Source organism: Podarcis cretensis (genome assembly GCF_951804945.1).
Source record: "Podarcis cretensis genome assembly, chromosome: 6".
Taxonomy (NCBI): domain Eukaryota; kingdom Metazoa; phylum Chordata; class Lepidosauria; order Squamata; family Lacertidae; genus Podarcis; species Podarcis cretensis.
Genome location: NC_137175.1, coordinates 82,050,387 through 82,066,770, shown reverse-complemented (window position 1 = coordinate 82,066,770; position 16,384 = coordinate 82,050,387). Strand labels below are relative to the sequence as shown.

The window sequence follows — 16,384 nt, the reverse complement described above, 5'->3', positions numbered from 1 at the left end:
TATTTTTAAAGAATTCATATAGTTTGCATGGAGATTAAAAAAAAATTAGTCTCAGTCTGCTATCAGGGCAAACTATTCCACTTGATGCGTGTAGGTGGCCATATGGGGCAGAGATGGGGAACCTCCAGATGCTGTTTGCTATCAGGGCAAACTATTCCACTTGATGCGTGTAGGTGGCCATATGGGGCAGAGATGGGGAACCTCCAGATGCTGTTGGAGTCCATCAGTCCCAGCCAGAATGGCCAATGGCCATGGATGATGGGAATTGTAGTTCTTGGTTCTTCCTGATCTAGGGTGACTGAAGGAAAAAAATATGATGCAGGAAATAAAAAGTGGGGGTGGGGTAGTATTTAACAAATAAATATAAAAAATCAGCACAGTATATTTATTTTCAGTATATTTATGGTGGCACCTAGTCTGTCTGTTGGAACCTTTTTCTTTATATCCTTATCAGTGGTTGCTATAGAAATTTGGAAGGCATAAATTATTTATGGTGCTAAGCTCCTTTCTTTTGTTACAGACTGTACTGCAACAGCATACCTGAACCTATTATTTGTCCGTGACACCCCACAGAACCCCCGATTTGTTCTCTGTTTACCTGATATATGTCCTTCATATCTATTAGAAACTGCAATGAATAAGTAAAAAAATATGGTGACCAGTTAAAAGCTTGTGATGCAGGCAGCAATTGGGAATAATTTTAAATTTTCAACTAAAGTGCCAAAATATCCCCTAAGAATGTAGTTCTGTGCATGGAGTAAATACACGCACAATCACTTACTAGGTATTTTCTTCTTTCAAGCCCCTTGCTGCCCAGTGGATCTGACAGTAACTCAAGTGACACAGTCTGTAACAAACATCAGCTGGTCTATTGGGACTGGCGCAAAGACGTACATAGCAATTCTGGAATCGCACAAAGGACGTGCCAGGTGTCACACACTCCAAAACTATTGCCTCTTGGGATGCATTACATGTGGAACCAACTACAGTGTGTCTATCAAAGCGATCAGTGAAACAGGCTTAACATCAGATTGCATATACAAAGGATTTTCTTCTAGTAAGTATGTGAAAATGTATTTTTAAGTACCAGCATGGTATTTCTACATTTCCACCCTCAGGTTAAATGCTCAAACTATGCTCATTGGTTTGGATCCTGAAGTTAGACGGAAGCTTGCAGAAGGGGGCTGCCCTCCCTTCCTATGTGTGTCCCTCTTTCCAGAGGGTTAAGACTCCTGGAATGCTGTGGAGAACAGAGGAAACAACATTGGGCAAAACAAGGCGAGGCATCTCTCCTTGCTTTGGGCAAGTTTCCTATTTCTACAGCAAACCACCCCCATCCCATCCTGCACTGTTCAGAAGGGTCCCATGACACTCTTGAGACACTTTTCAGAGGGAACCAGAGGGCTGAAAAAGCTCACTTCTGGGAATCCACTGCTGCTTGCGGTTTTCTGGGCCTAGCCATTCCTAGATTACTGTCCTAAAGGTAAAGGTAAAGGGACCCCTGACCATTAGGTCCAGTCGTGACAGACTTTGGGGTTGCGGCGCTCATCTCGCTTTACTGGCCGAGGGAGCCGGCGTTTGTCCACAGACAGCTTCCGGGTCATGTGGCCAGCATGACTAAGCTGCTTCTGGCGAACCAGAGCAGCACACGGAAACGCTGTTTACCTTCCCGCCAGAGCAATACCTATTTATCTACTTGCACATTGAGTTGCTTTCGAACTGCTAGGTTGGCAGGAGCAGGGACTGAGTAACGGGAGCTCACCCCGTTGCGGGGATTCGAACCGCTGACCTTCTGATTGGCAAGTCCTAGGCTCTGTGGTTTAACCCACAGCGCCACCTGTGTCCCTTACTGTCCTAGACAACTCCTAAAAGCTTACACTTTGAGAGAACCTACAGTACTTTATTAGGACATTCTGAAAATTTTCTCCATTTCAATTGGTAAAAAAGAAATCTGACCACTTTCTCGTCTATCCCCCAAGAGGAAGGAGCAGACTGAATTCCGTATTCTTGGTTATTTTCCTCCTTTAGGTGCTTGCTGCCCTTCTGGGGTTAAGCTATATAGACTGGGCAACAATGGCATACGAATATATTGGCGGACATCCAAAGGTTCAATCAACTATAGTACAGATCTTTATGGCTCAAAAGGAAATTTCACCTGTACACCAAACACAGACCTGACTTATTGTGATATTACCGAGATACCCTGTGGCGATGTCTATACAGTTGTGGTGTCACCTGTAACTGATAGCGAGGGATCAAAACCTGCATTTTGTCCTAAGAAGATATATTCAGGTAATGACTTGTGGGCCTTTGGCAGTAATGGCAAAAGGGGACAGAAGCTGGTCCTTAAGATAGTGGAAGTGTAGAAAAACTCTGGAAACTCCTTGAAACAGTCTACACTTGGTGGCTGCTGCACAGAGCTCTTATCACATGAAATCTCCATGCCATTGCCAGCCAGTTTTGGTGATGGGTTATGGTGGCATGGCAACTGTCTCTACCTGAAGGTGTGCGGGCATGATTCCATTCCATTCATCTTAGCCACTGTTGCATATGATGAAATCAACTCATCCATAAAAGCTTATGCCAAAATAAATGTATTCTACTTTAGGGTCCTGCAAGACTCTCGTTTTTGCATGGATTATGGTTTCTGTGTAGCTACCTTTAAACAAAATAGAGCTACCGATACTGCAGTGGCTAACAGTATTTATAGAAAATACTTATAGCCGCTTGTCAACGATCCCCTCCCCCCAGTCCAGATATGTGCTTGCCAGTGAAGACTGATCTGAATTATTCAGATTTGTGGGGTTACATTCTCCATACAGGTAATATAATATTGGTATTTATTCTGAAAACAGCTGTTGTTGAATTTCTACCCATTTAGAAGCATGTTTATTGACTGAATCTTAGTCAAACTCCAATTCATTGCATTTTCGAATTTTCAAGTTAAAACCATCACTTTAAATTAAAACAAATTGGTTATGCTTTTTTTCTAAGTTACATTGTGAAATCCTCTTTGGAAAGCACCATTCAATTATTCCTTCTCTCTCTCTCTCTCTCTCTCTGCGTGTGTGTGTGTGTGTGTGTGTGTGTGTGTGTATATATATATGTGTGTGTGTGTGTGTGTGTGTGTGTGTGTGTGTATATATATATATATATATATATACACACACAATGTAATTTTGCATTTCATTTTCTAGTGACATGCTCCGGAAGTTCAGTAGGAATGGGTAAGTGATTGTATCAAATTCCTCTTCTAATAAATCAATATATTTTACCTAAGCTGAAAATTCTTTTAAATATCTTTTGGGTTTCTATTTTTTAAAAATCAATTTTATCAGAGGCCAAATTGCACTGTTTTATTTTCCATACCTTTTGCAAAGAAATATATCATAGTCAATGAAGTTTGGGTTGTATCCAACGGTGTCACTCAGATTATAGCAAGGCCTTCACTAGTGGAACAAGAAAGCAATTTTCAGCCATTTAAGGAAATCAGCAGCAGCAGCAGCAACAAAACACCAAACACTTTTGTTTCTAGAGGAATTTGTTCTCAAATTTATACAAGTTTCTCAACGCTGACCATGAGGTAAACATTGATTCACACAATCTCCACAAGAGGCAATTACCAATCTAAATATTGGTAGATGTTAAAAGCTACCTTATGTCAAGGCTCAAGCTGCAAATGTATTTCCAATACAAGTATTTCTAGTCTACTAATATTACCATCATCCTATGCATTTTCCTGAAGATCTTCAGGAGTCAAAATAGCCCCCCTGCGACCCCCCTCCCCCACCTATCATCAGGAAGGTTGCATGGTCCTCAAGGGAATCAAGTCCCAGCACTTCTCATTTTACAAACTAAAATGCTGGGAAACTACATTTTAGCCATGTAGGATTGATAAAAATGAGACGAAGTTTTAAAAATAAAGTCACTCAGGTCTAAATTGCTGTGTTTAAACATTTTGAATAATATTCCAGTGATTTACAGAGGAAAGCGAAGTTCAGAACACTACCAAGTGCTACAGGAAAAGAGAGAATGAACCAAGCAGGTAAGACGTATCAGAGTATTATTTCAGTCAGTTTTGTGTTTGGACTGAGATTTAATACTATTGTTGAGGCTTTCAGTTCCTTGGCTAATACACCACTCTGGCTACCATGTCCTTTCTTGAGACTGATGCAGCAGTAACTTCTGTCCCTACAGCTAATGCAACCTCCTTGTTCGCTACCAAGCAGAACCTCTTGTCATTCTACCATCACAACTGGCTCCCATTATTTGTATTGACTCCTGCAGCACCTATTAGATCAGGATGGCTAGTCATCAGTCTTGGAGACAGGAGCTTTCTATATTCCAGCTTTCTACCTGCTGTGTGATTGCCACAACACAAGGCTGATATCCCTTCTCTTATGGGGAGCCATTACTGACAGCCTTTTCATAATACATGAGACAAACTGCTAGCTCTAAGACAAATGCCAACTACCACATGTTCAAGATACAGGTTTTCTCTTCTATGTTTTGGAGGAGGGGCAACTTATTTTCACCATTAAGCTTGGTAATTATTAGTGAGCTGAAAGGGTAAAATGAAGCCCAGAGATAAAAAGGCAATTTTAAAAAAAAAATTGTACCTTGGTTCCCAAACGGCTTAGCTGTCAAACAAATCAGCTCCCGAACGCTGCAAACCCAGAAGTGTGTGTTCCGGTTTGCAAACGTTTTTTGGAAGCCAAACATCTGATGCGGCTTCCATGGTTTCTGATTGAGTGCAGGAAGCTCCTGCAGCCAACTGGAAGCTGTGCCTTGGTTTTCTAACGGTTTCGGGAGTCCCGAAACGGATTAAGTTTGAGAACCAAGGTACCACTGTACTCACAACTGGGAAGCCGGCCTGCCATATAGTTCTATCATTCCATTGATATGATGGGCAACCTGCTTGTTACACAACGAACTGGTGTTTTTACTGTTTATGAGTAATAAGCCCAAAATGATTTTTTTGCAGCTGGCAATGAACAAGTGGGGATAGCCACAAATAAATTAATCCAGTCTTTATTCCAGAGATTTTATATTTCTTATACAGGTCACTAGAACAAGTCTACCAAACAGAAATGAACTGTTGTGATATGATTTCTCTTTCAATACTGCATTTTGACATTATCTCACAAGTAATCAGTGTTTGAAAAAAATTATCTAGTTTTTCTGTTGCATGAGAGAAATTCTTCATCTCAAGCAATGACCACAGTCTTTGTAAAAAAAAAAAAAAGACACATTATGCATTTTAAAAAAAACACTATGAAGATGCTTTACTTTTCATTTATAAAAAATTATTTGGAAGCTTGAAATTGAAGTTTGCTGCTTGACCTTATTTTTCATCTTCCTGTCTCCTCCCTGATTCTGCCACTTTCACCTTTGTTAGTCTATGGTTGTTTCATAAAGCACAGGGCAGTGGCACAACAGTTTTAATGAAAACCCTGGGGAGATCATAGTGAAATAATATTTACATGAGCAATAAAAGCTAGCCAGAAAGTCTATGTAGAGATGGTAGATAGGCTTATAAATCTTAACAGTGTCCCTATGAGGTAGCACTGACTACAACATAAACCTTAGGAAAGCCTAAACCCCTGCCTTAAATTGCTACCTCCTTGAAAAGCCTACTCTAAATGCAACACTTTCTTTAGTTTCACAAATAAAATGTATTTTAAATGCTTTCCCAGGACAAGAGGTACAAATGGACACAAGTTCTAGAACTGCAACCTTCATGGATGTTCAATGCACATAAATATTTTAGATATAATACACGTTCAAGATCCATCCTTAAGAGCTTCTGCCATACTATTATGCAAAGCACAGCCATGCTAAGTCAAAGATAGAAACCATAATTCCACATCTATAAAACAAAGTAGAATTAGTGGCAGTTTTATTGCCGTATACAAATTTAACCAACATGGCAAACCATGCCAAAAGGATTAGAACAGTTTCAGGACGTATGTACAGATTGTACATTTTGGAAACATTTGAACAATAAAAAAAAAATGCACAAACAGATTTGTATCATGAATTTAACTAAACAAATGGGCTGGAAATAGTCAACGCATTTAACGGGATTACAAAGGCACTTCCCTACTCAAAATAGGAAATGACAATCTGCAGCCTAGAGGGAGGTTGAAGAAGAGTGCTTATCAACTACTGCACAATTTCAACTGTAAGAAAAAATAAGCAAGATTTCAAAACATTTATAGGATTCAATGTGATCCACTTCTGAACATTCATACAGTCTCATCTTTGTTTTTAGATTGTTTTTCTTGATTCTCTCGTTCTGTACTTTGGCTCCTCTGATGATCATGTTTGTCTGAGTGGTCCTTATCACTGTGATCGTGTTTATGGGAACGTTCTTTGCTTTTGCTACGTTTTCGTGATCGCTCTTTACTGGGACTAAGGTCTCGTTTTCGGGACTTTTCAGCACTATCAGTTCTTCCTCTGCTTCCACTTCTGCTTCGCTTATTTGATTTCTCTTTGCTTTCACTTTTGTGTTTACTTGACTTCTCTTTACTCCTGCTTCTACTGTGCTTGCCAGCATTCCTACTCACACTTCTGCTCCTATGCTTCCGGTCCCTACTTCGGCTCCTGCTATGCTTCCTTTCTTTCTTGGAATCTCTTTTATCATCCCTATGTTTCCTTTCATCTTTTTCATCTTTATGTCTCCTCTCATCAATTTCACTCTTGCTTTTTCTGTCCTTTGATTTTTCTCTAGAACGATCTCTCTCCCTAGAGCGCTCTCTTTCCCTTTCAACACCTCTCTCTTTCTCATAGTCACGCTCCTTCCTTCTACTACGTTCATTTTCTTTCTCCCTCTCCCTCTCCCTCTCTCTGTCTCTCCTGTCTCCTTTTCGATCACGACTTCGACTTCTGTGCCTCTCTCGGCTTCGACTTCGTCTTCGCTCCAATGCCCGATCAGAACTTCGAGATCTTCGCCTCTCCCTCTCCTTAGCTTCTCGCTCTAGTCTTTGTCTTTCCCTCTCCCGTTCCAATTCTCTATCAAAGCTGGATGACCCACGGCCTTCACGATGACGACTTCTGCTTCTTGATCTTCTAGGTGACCTCCTGGGGCTCAAGGACCTTCTTGGAGACCTACATGAAAAGAAATGCTTAAGAAATTGAATTTTCCGAACAAGAGTTTCAGCAAACTTTCACACTGTACTTTGTATACCCTTCTCGTTCTATTTCCCTGTACTTATCAAGTGTACCAAATCATCCAATATTTTTTAGAGGTCTGCATAAATATTAATAAAGTGCTCTACAGCTGGTGTTAGTGTATAGTAGAGTAGGCAAACTGTACACCATGGTCTGTTGATAGACCACTGGATAGTTTCAGGTAGACTACCTAGCACTTGATGATTGCTAGGATTCTTGCAAATACTATTGGCCTAGGTGAACGCTAGCTCCAGCCAAGCCAAAGTGCATATTCTGGATAATAAACATTAAATGATGCCTTGTTCCAAGTATACATTTGCACCTCATAATTTTAAAACACATGTGGACCATATCTATCTGGTAAGGAAAAGAAGGAAAACCATACATGCCTAGAATCAACCCACCCTAGATAAAAGGCTATGTACTTGTGCCAGCAGACTCTTACTTTAGCCATATACACTAAGTTAAACAAAACATAGCGTAGCTCATCTGCTATATGGGAATACCACCATTCCTATAAAGGAATTGTAAGGATTATTGAGATAATGTATGTGAAGCTATCTAAAGTACTACATAAATGCTATTACTCATTTAGAAGACCACACTGCAAGCATAACTACAAAAAGTTTTGATTATGTGAAATTATAGGATGAGAACATCTAAATTAAGTAACTTATTTTGTAAAGTTAATGTATAACCTTGAACGTCTACGTTCCGCATGCCTGTCTGCTTCTTCTACTCCCTCCTTGCCATCCTTCTTGATTTTTCTAGGCCTGGCTTTAATTTGTTGATCAATGTTCTTTTGTACTGGTACAGGAATCCTTGGAAATAACGTAGAAAACCATTCCAGCTTAGTTAGAAAAGAACGCAGCATTTCTCCAATGGTCATGACACAGCCGCCACCTGCTTTCACATCAAGGTCCTTCAAAAAACAAACACAAAACAGAACACAAATTCTGAATGTAAGAAACCATCTAGAGTTTCCTTTAGAACAAATGCTACTATACTGATTGCCATCTTTCAAGTTTCAAATATGACGGCTTAGCTGCTTCTGCTGGTAAATAAGTTGCCTAAGAACTTCAACTCTTGTACCTTTGCATTTGGCCCTATGTTATAGAGTGGGAGTTGGACTTAATGCATATGCATGCAGGTGCATACCAATCCTGCAGCCAAATAATAAAGGGCTCATGTCTCAACAGATTAGTGTAACATTTGCTTACACAGCTGGCTTGTATGCTACCATCTTTTACTGTTATGCCACAAAATAGATCGTAACTTGCTTGACATTAATTCTCATTTTTGAGGATTGTGGTCACAACTGAACAATTGAGGATGACTATTTCCTGTCTAAAAATAACCAGAAAAAGTTGTAGTAGAAAATGGACCCTGCCTAAATTGGAAGCAATAGCAAACCAACTGCCATGAAGCAGTGAGGTTTCTAATTTAGAGTTATGCAAAAAAATAAATAAAGGAACAAATAATTGGAAACGCATAATCCATGATGACCATTGTCTCGGAAAAGGGTCATTACCGCATGAAGGCCTTCTTGCTATGCCCTCTCACAGCTCAGGACATGTTAGTCAGCTATTGTCAGGCCCAAACCTATAGTGCAAGCACACAAGGAAAGTGAGATTTGTTATCTAAAACAGGAAGAGAAAATCTCAATGTAAAATTGCTTGCACTCACACACATTTAAGTGTTCAGATATACAGTATTTCCAAACAAAACTGCTGCACAGAGATCTAAAGAAGAAAATAAAACACTGGCTTAAATGTAGTACCCGAAGTGGTACATACAAAAATAAGAGCATCAGTGAAAAAGTCAAAGCACTAACAACATTTAGCTAGATACATCCAGAGACACAACACTGAACTGCTTTCACATCTTCAACAGTGGCAAACTGAGAGAAATGTTAATATGTAGAAATGATACTTCTGTGTTACTACAGTTTTAATTAGTTACATGAAAGAGGCCAAAGTGATCATAAAGCAGTTAATGAACAGGAACCAAGAATGCCATTCTGTATTATTAGATTAAGGGAAGTCAAAATATATGCCATTAGAGCAAAAACTACAAGCATAAAATAGTCATGTAACCTTAAAAAGAGCACTGTGTAGTCTAAGCGAGACATTACAATTGTGTACTGGATCCCTAAAGGTCTTTTTTTGCATGGGATCTAAACATTTACTGTGGCAGTAACTAGCAAACTACACTGCAAGGTATTAGTATGAATCATCAACGACTACTTCTAGAGGCAAAATTCAATAGTTCCTATAACAAAAAATATACTTGGGACAAAGGCTGAAATCTGAGAAGCAGATTGATGTGTGGTAAAAATGCTGCGGAAAAGAGAATCCACACTAAAAATAGCACATGTGCACTGGAGGAAATTACCCCTTTCAGCAGTTTCTGTATGGCCTTATTATCACTATTTGAATGTTAAGATGTTAAAAGCAATTTGCTAGTTCAGTGGCAGTGCTATCAATTGAAAATTTTAGAAAGCAACTACAGACTGTAGCTGTGTTCACATGCCCCATTCAATTCTGCAGATGCCCCATTCAATTCTGCTTCATCATTGTCCATTTACTTTCACGTAAACAAACAAACAAACAAACAAACAAACACCCACCTGATTTTTCAGGTTTCATACTTGGTTAAAAGATAGAGATATTGTCCCATACTGTAGTTATCTTTCTAAGTATGCATTCCATTTCCCCCCAAGCAGTTAGGCTGGTGATATATTCAATTCCAACTTATTTTAAGGGTGTAAGAATGTCCTGTAGTCTCTGTTCATTGCAAGTTTGCAAACCATTAAAGATGAGAAAGGTTTTACTTTTCACATGGTTAAAAACTGTTTTCCAACATACAGAAGTTCATCTCAAAGTTACTTTACTTAAGATTTCAGAAAGAAAAGAAAGTAAATTATTACCCTTGTTGACATACCTCCTCATCATCAAGAAAGGATTCAAACCAGTCCCATAAATCAGTTGGAGGCTGTGTGTACCTTGAAGTACAAAGAGACTGTGTAAATTTAATAACATTTTTTGCAGCAAAGTTAGCTGACAGTTAAGTATATGGCTACTTACCTAATATACATGAATCCAAGGGCCCTAATAAAGGGGGAGTCCGTATGAGTTATCAACCCCATCACTTGCTTACGGGTAAGCTTCAGGGTAAATAGCTTGTACAGGAGGCAAAAGGCTGTAGACACTATACCTCCAGTTCCAACACCACGCACCTTTAGAGATTAGGAGGAAGAGAAATACAACTCATGTAACACTAGAGAGTAAGACACTGAAGAGAAATACTTTTCACTTCAGTACATATAACATTAATGGGTTTTTTTCTGCAAGTTTGTAAGCTCAACACTTAAGGAAGGTCATCTGATTCACTTAGAAGTTGCTGAGCAGTGGGTGACTGTGCTATCATTTCCTGAAGCTGAAGAGCCCCATCTAGACATTAGGCCTACAATATTTTTGGAGGAGGTATGACTGGATTTAGTCTCCACTTCCAACTATCGAACCAGGAATGCATGGAAACTTCCCAATGGCCTAAGCTGATTAAGAGCTGAATCTTAATTTTTAAAAAATAATAACCAAAGAATTTCAAGCAAAATGAAATAATTGTGAGGCGTGAAAGTTAAGCAAATTTAGCATGGTTTATATAGAATATTTTTTGAAATTCAAAACTTTACTTGGGAATTATTTTTGAACTATTTGTGATCATTTGATGATGTAACAATTCAATAATATGCACTTGTCTTGCATTGTTTAGAATCCAACATTTTCTTTTTCATTCCCTATTACAAGTACCAAATCAGTCACGCTAACTTCAAAAAAATATGCCCACAATGACCAGTCAGTTAAGGCTTTAGTGGCATAATCTATCAATTAACTTGATTAGAGCTTACAACACTAAATTTTCTGCTGAGTTCAATGTTGCATTTTGGAAATGATTAGCTACCATATAAAAAACTTCAGAAGGCACGTACTTCTACTTACCCCTCCGCACATCCCTGTCTGGCCTGCTGTTTTTCTGCTGCCTTTCTCCCAAGGCTCAACATGTGTAACCTGAAAACAATAAAGCAATTAATCAACCCATCATCATTTTAGATTTACATTTTAACTCAGACTGTACTAAGCATAGTGTGTCATTGACACACCCATTCCTATTGCCCCCGCCCTCAGCAAATAGTAAGGACAAAACATTCCTCAACCCCAAGTCCAATACAAAATGAGCTAGAGGTGTACTTACAAATATCTATTTAAAACTAAGGTCATGTCTCATATCATATACACAATTATTTGAGAATAAGCTGTCAAATATTTTGGACTTGCTTTTAAATAAACATGCAGGATTTGACTGTCAATCTGGCTTTTACATTTTCGGAATACAAATATAGCACTTCAAATAATATTTATTATTATGGCCTATGAGATGATTGGTAAATTTTGATAGGCTAGAGGTTCCAGGAGACAATAGTCTGTTCTTCAGACAAATCATGCAGTGATGTCACCTGGTTATCACTTTTCTACTTTATGCCCTCTATCTTTCTCTACAAAGTGCTCAGCTTTTCAATTATTAATACCTTACCAACTTTTCATTTTCTATTTCAAGAAAATTACACTAGCTCAGTTATTATGCATTTAATTTTGTTTATCTTATGTCCATCACTTTGGTATTCTATATTAAGTGGTTTATAAATTCTAAACATGAATAATAAATGGCAAGTGTATGGTTGTGCAAAGTAGTGGTGACTTAGGCAAGAAGCCAAGGAATGGAGAAAGTAGTTCTGTTTGCTAGGGGTCCACAAATTTTGGCTGGTCCTAGTAACCAGCTAAAATTTGGCTCCACACTACATGTGTGCCTATGACAAGGGGAGGAATATTTTGTCACTGATGTCATTTTGAACTTCAGAGGCATTCTGAAGCTTGTTCCTATTACACCAAACTTGAAAAACATCTGATTATTTTCAGAGTCTTTGTAAAAGACAACAAGCCATTCTTCAGAAAGGTCAGAAATTAGGGGCTCCTGCCAATATACACAATAATCATCAGCCATTAATGGACCCCTGCCACTACCTAAAGGGACTTTGAGTTCATTTGTTGAAGAACTGACTCTTGTGTGGACCGTGACCATCAAAGCCTATAAGCATTACAATACAGCTTCTTCCCAAGCTGTACGTTTCCGAGCACAATTCAAAGTGTTGGTGCTGACTTTTAAAGCCCTAAACAGCCTTGGCCCAGTATACCTGAAGGAGCGTTTCCGTCCCCATCGTTCAGCCCAGACACTAAGGTCCACCTCTGAGGGCCTTTTGGCAGTTCCCTCACTGCGAGAAGTGAGGTTACAAGGAACCAGGTAGAGGGCCTTCTCGGAAGTGGCGCCCGTCCTGGGAACGCCCTTCCATCAGGAAATAAACAACTATCTGACTTTTAGAATACAGTGGTACCTCTGGATTCGAACGTGACTGTTCTGGAGCCCCGTGCACATCCTGAGTAGAATATAACACGCGAATGCGCGTCTTGCCGCTTCCGCGCATGACATCATTTTGAGTGTCTGCGCATGCGGCGAAACCTGGAAGTAACGCACTCCATTTTTTCCAGGTCACTGCGGAGCGCAACCCGAAAATACTTAACCTGAAGCTACTTCAACCCGAGGTATGACTGTACATCTGAAGGCAACCCTGTTTAGGGAAGTTTTTAATGTTTGATATTTTATCATGTTTCTAATATTCTGTTGGGAGCCACCCAGAGCGGCTGGAGAAACCCAGCCAGATTGATGGGATATTAATAATAATAATAATAATAATAATAATAATAATAATATAGCATGATTTGCTCCAAGATACAAGGGAAGAGAACATGTTGTGGCTCTTCACCACCTCATCTCTGTACCGATTTCCAGGCATGAAATTATTGTACAGTGCGTGCTCTTCTCAATCTAGTCCAGGTTTTCTATGCTATCTTCACAGTGGGAAGGGCTCCTACTTCAGTGTTACAGGTGCCATTTTGCTCTGTGCACATATTCAACTGAAAAATAATTAAAAGCTTGGAGAGGACAGAGAGTATGATTCTAAGACTCACCACTGTTTGTTCACAGTACAGCATGGTTTCACATTACATTGAAACCATCTCCAAGGCTGCAATTCTATCCATGCTAAGAAGCTTGTAAATCTCAGTGTAATAAAGAGCATACATTTGAGTAAACGTGATTGCTCTACATTTCATATGAAAACTATTTCAACTTGTTCTTATTTATTTGAAGTATTTCCAATATACACGATTTACATATGTAAGACAATTTTGACTGACAAATTACAGAAACCTAATAGCTTTCCCCATGTTTCCTATGTTTTAATTTAAGCATGAATGAAACATGTTATTTGAAAATGTTGCTTTAAATTAACTTTGGGGGTAAAGGAGGCAGTATGAAAAAAAACAAAGGAAGGTAAAGGAGGCAGTATGAAAAAAAACCAAGGAAGGAAAAAATGAGGAAAGCAAATCTTAATCAAATAATAGAAATTGTAAAATAAAATAATAGAATCACAGAGTTGGAAGGATCCCCATGGATCATCTAGTCCAACCCCATGTGATGCAGGAATATGCAACCATATGAGGATCAAATCCTTGACTTTGGTGTTTTCAGCACCACGCTCTTACCAACCGAGGTAATCAGCATATCAGATATAACTGACATTTCTGGCAAGTATATCTTACATTTTGGTCATCTTTGGAAGGGCACCCGTGGCGGGAGGCCTCATTAGGGAAAGCACACCTCGGTTTAAGAACGGTTTTGGTTTAAGGACGGACTTCCGGAACAGATTAAGTTTGTAAACCAAGGTATCACTGTATATTAAGTGGTATAGAAATTAAAGAATCAGTAGTCAATATTTTGCTTAAGGTAGCATTTTTTGAAAGTGAGGCAATTTAAATGTAGATGGACCCTACAAGCTCTAGAAATAAATCATTTGCTAGTTAAAAAGAATGAGGTTTTGTTGCTTTTAAATTAAGTGGTAAAAAGAGTCACACTATGCCACACTATAACCACTGAATGATCAGCAAGAGAAAAAGTCAATGCAATTAACCGAAGGTCGTAATGCCTCCTGGAAAATGCAGATAGATCTGATTTCCCTATATTTGATGTTATGAAGATATGGATTAAGAGAACAGAAGTGGAGAATAACTTGGAACATACACTTATCTATGAGCTCAATTAATTTAAATTCAATAGCCCAATCTAACAGCCCACTTGATTTCTGCTTGTGCTCCCCCCCCCAAAAAAAGTCCTGAGCATATAAAATTATTCTATAAGAAAGTACGCTAAGTGATTCATTAGAAACAATGTAACCTATGGAGAGTTCAAGTCCTTCCTCCTGTATTCCCTCAAGTCCCATACCAAAGTTATTTGAAAAGGACCAGAAAGTACAGAAAAATAAGTGAATTTAAAAGGCAAGTAGCTTGTAGCTATATCTGTCTGTAAGAAAACCCCCCACCAAAATCTAGTTGGGTAGTACTTTTATTGAGACTACCCAAAATGTCATAAACATGTGGCACTTTTGAGTTCTTCAGAACTGTTAATCAGTTATGATACACAAAAGGGGTGTGGTTGGAGAATAATAAATGGCTAAATCATTAGCCCCATTTTTTAACTGTTTACCCCTCTGCCCCCTTTTGTGACAATCTGGTTGGTCCCAAATTACTTACTCCACTGTGAATTTAGGTAATTTTAAGATATCTAAGTGGTGGGCTAGGTTCTGGGTGAAAGATGGGGAAGTTGTGGCTCTCCATATGTTTTTCGACTCCAAAAACACCTGAAAGGCCACAGGCTTCCCATCATTGTGTTTAGCTCCGCAATTCAGGCTCACACCTGAACAGCAAAGTTTCAAAGCTTAAACTGGTTCATAGAAAATAAATGACAGTCATAATCTTCCAGGTTACAGAACCCCAATTTAATCAATGAAAGACTGTTAGCAGCCATAAGAATGACTGAAAGCAGGGTCACATAGATCAAACTAAACAGCTTTTACTCACAGCATCTGAAATATACAGCATATTAGAATTCCATTTTAAGACGGCCAAAATCAATTAGTAGGCCTCAAATTTTAACTTATTAGCATTAAGATTAGGACAGTGTTATGTTGGTATACAGCCAACGTAACAGAGTATGCAGCGTGCTGGTTACCTCCTGCTGAATTCCTCAACCGCCTGTTTTAGATCTTTGGCTAGGAAGGGACGTGAACATACTGCCCAGTGCAATCGCCAGTTTTAACACACACGCAGCGCTAGCATTAAGTTTCTAAATTCAACCAACATACAAGTCTGACTGGTAAGATATTGGGGGTGGGGGGTGGGAAGAGAGATAGAGATCGAGATCTGGAGTCTGGACTGAGACAAAGAATTGCATAGCCATTTCCCAAAGAAAAAAGCCACATTACAACTACATCGCCTTCTCTCTGACGATCGTGGGAAGAAATAGGTCAGCATCTCCCATTTTGATGGCGAGACTGGAATAAAATATTCATTATTATTAAAAATAGTATGGAAATGGATTGTGGAAGAGACAGCTGCGAAGAGCCTTATGTTTTTGGGCCCAGGCCAGATGAGATCTGCTCGGCCACGCGGTGATGAGCGAACCAAAGGATTTGAAAACAAGAATCTCGCCGGCTTCCTCCGAAAGGACCTAGTTCCTTCCCGGGTTCCCGGCTCACCTTGAAGTAGATTTCGTCGACCACCTCGTGGTAGGTCTTGAGCTCGTAAAGCTGCACCTTGAAGTAGGGCGAGGAGAGGATGTTGGTGAGGATCATGGGGTTCAGGTTCATGGTCTTCTCGTTCCCCCACAGGGGCAGCACGTTGCCCTGCTTCCCCGAGGCCGCCGGCTTGGGCCCCGCGCTCTGCAGCGGCAGCGGAGGCGACAAAACGGCGCCGGCCTGCGGGAGCGGGAGAGGCGGCGGCGGCTGCTGCTGCTGCTGCTGTTGGCCTCCCGGCTGCTGCTGAGGCGACTGCTGCTGGTGCTGCTGCTGCTGTTGGTGGCAGTTCCCGGCGCCCACGACGGGGCAGTTGTTGGCCATGGCGTCGCCGGAGAGGGGCGACTCCCGCTCACACCGAAACAGCGGTCGGCCGAGCAAAGGCCGCAGCGGCGACGAGGCGAGCGGAAGCCTCTCGGGGAGAACGCTGCCGAGCCGAGCTCCGCCAACCGCCAACAAGATGGCGGC

The 16,384-nt window shown here is 40.0% G+C and overlaps 2 protein-coding genes across 10 annotated transcripts in view; one reads left to right on the top strand and one right to left on the bottom strand.

The window, feature by feature from the left end:
- The window catches only part of FNDC7 (fibronectin type III domain containing 7), a 21,941-nt gene extending 16,649 nt beyond the window's left edge, over positions 1 to 5,292 (top strand). For all 6 annotated transcript variants that reach the window (XM_079981292.1, XM_079981290.1, XM_079981289.1 and 3 more), the window contains 4 exons: positions 803 to 1,057; positions 2,029 to 2,292; positions 3,198 to 3,227; positions 3,975 to 5,292. In XM_079981292.1, the coding sequence (XP_079837418.1) occupies positions 803 to 1,057; positions 2,029 to 2,292; positions 3,198 to 3,227; positions 3,975 to 4,036 (611 nt within the window). In that variant the 3' untranslated portion in view covers positions 4,037 to 5,292. The remainder of the gene's footprint in view (positions 1 to 802; positions 1,058 to 2,028; positions 2,293 to 3,197; positions 3,228 to 3,974) is intronic.
- Positions 5,016 to 16,384, bottom strand: PRPF38B (pre-mRNA processing factor 38B). 4 transcript variants are annotated; one of them, XM_079981467.1, is made up of 6 exons: positions 15,881 to 16,384; positions 11,175 to 11,243; positions 10,260 to 10,411; positions 10,117 to 10,177; positions 7,872 to 8,095; positions 5,016 to 7,110 (listed from the first exon to the last, which is right to left on the bottom strand). In XM_079981467.1, the coding sequence occupies exons 1-6, from the start codon at positions 16,238 to 16,240 to the stop codon at positions 6,249 to 6,251; spliced, it is 1,728 nt and encodes a 575-aa protein (XP_079837593.1). In that variant the 5' UTR covers positions 16,241 to 16,384; the 3' UTR covers positions 5,016 to 6,248. The 4 variants fall into 4 exon arrangements, with proteins under 4 accessions (XP_079837593.1, XP_079837594.1, XP_079837595.1 ...); XM_079981468.1 differs by lacking the exon at positions 15,881 to 16,384 and having other exon boundaries at positions 11,165 to 11,243; XM_079981469.1 differs by lacking the exons at positions 11,175 to 11,243; positions 15,881 to 16,384 and having other exon boundaries at positions 10,103 to 10,177; positions 10,260 to 10,278.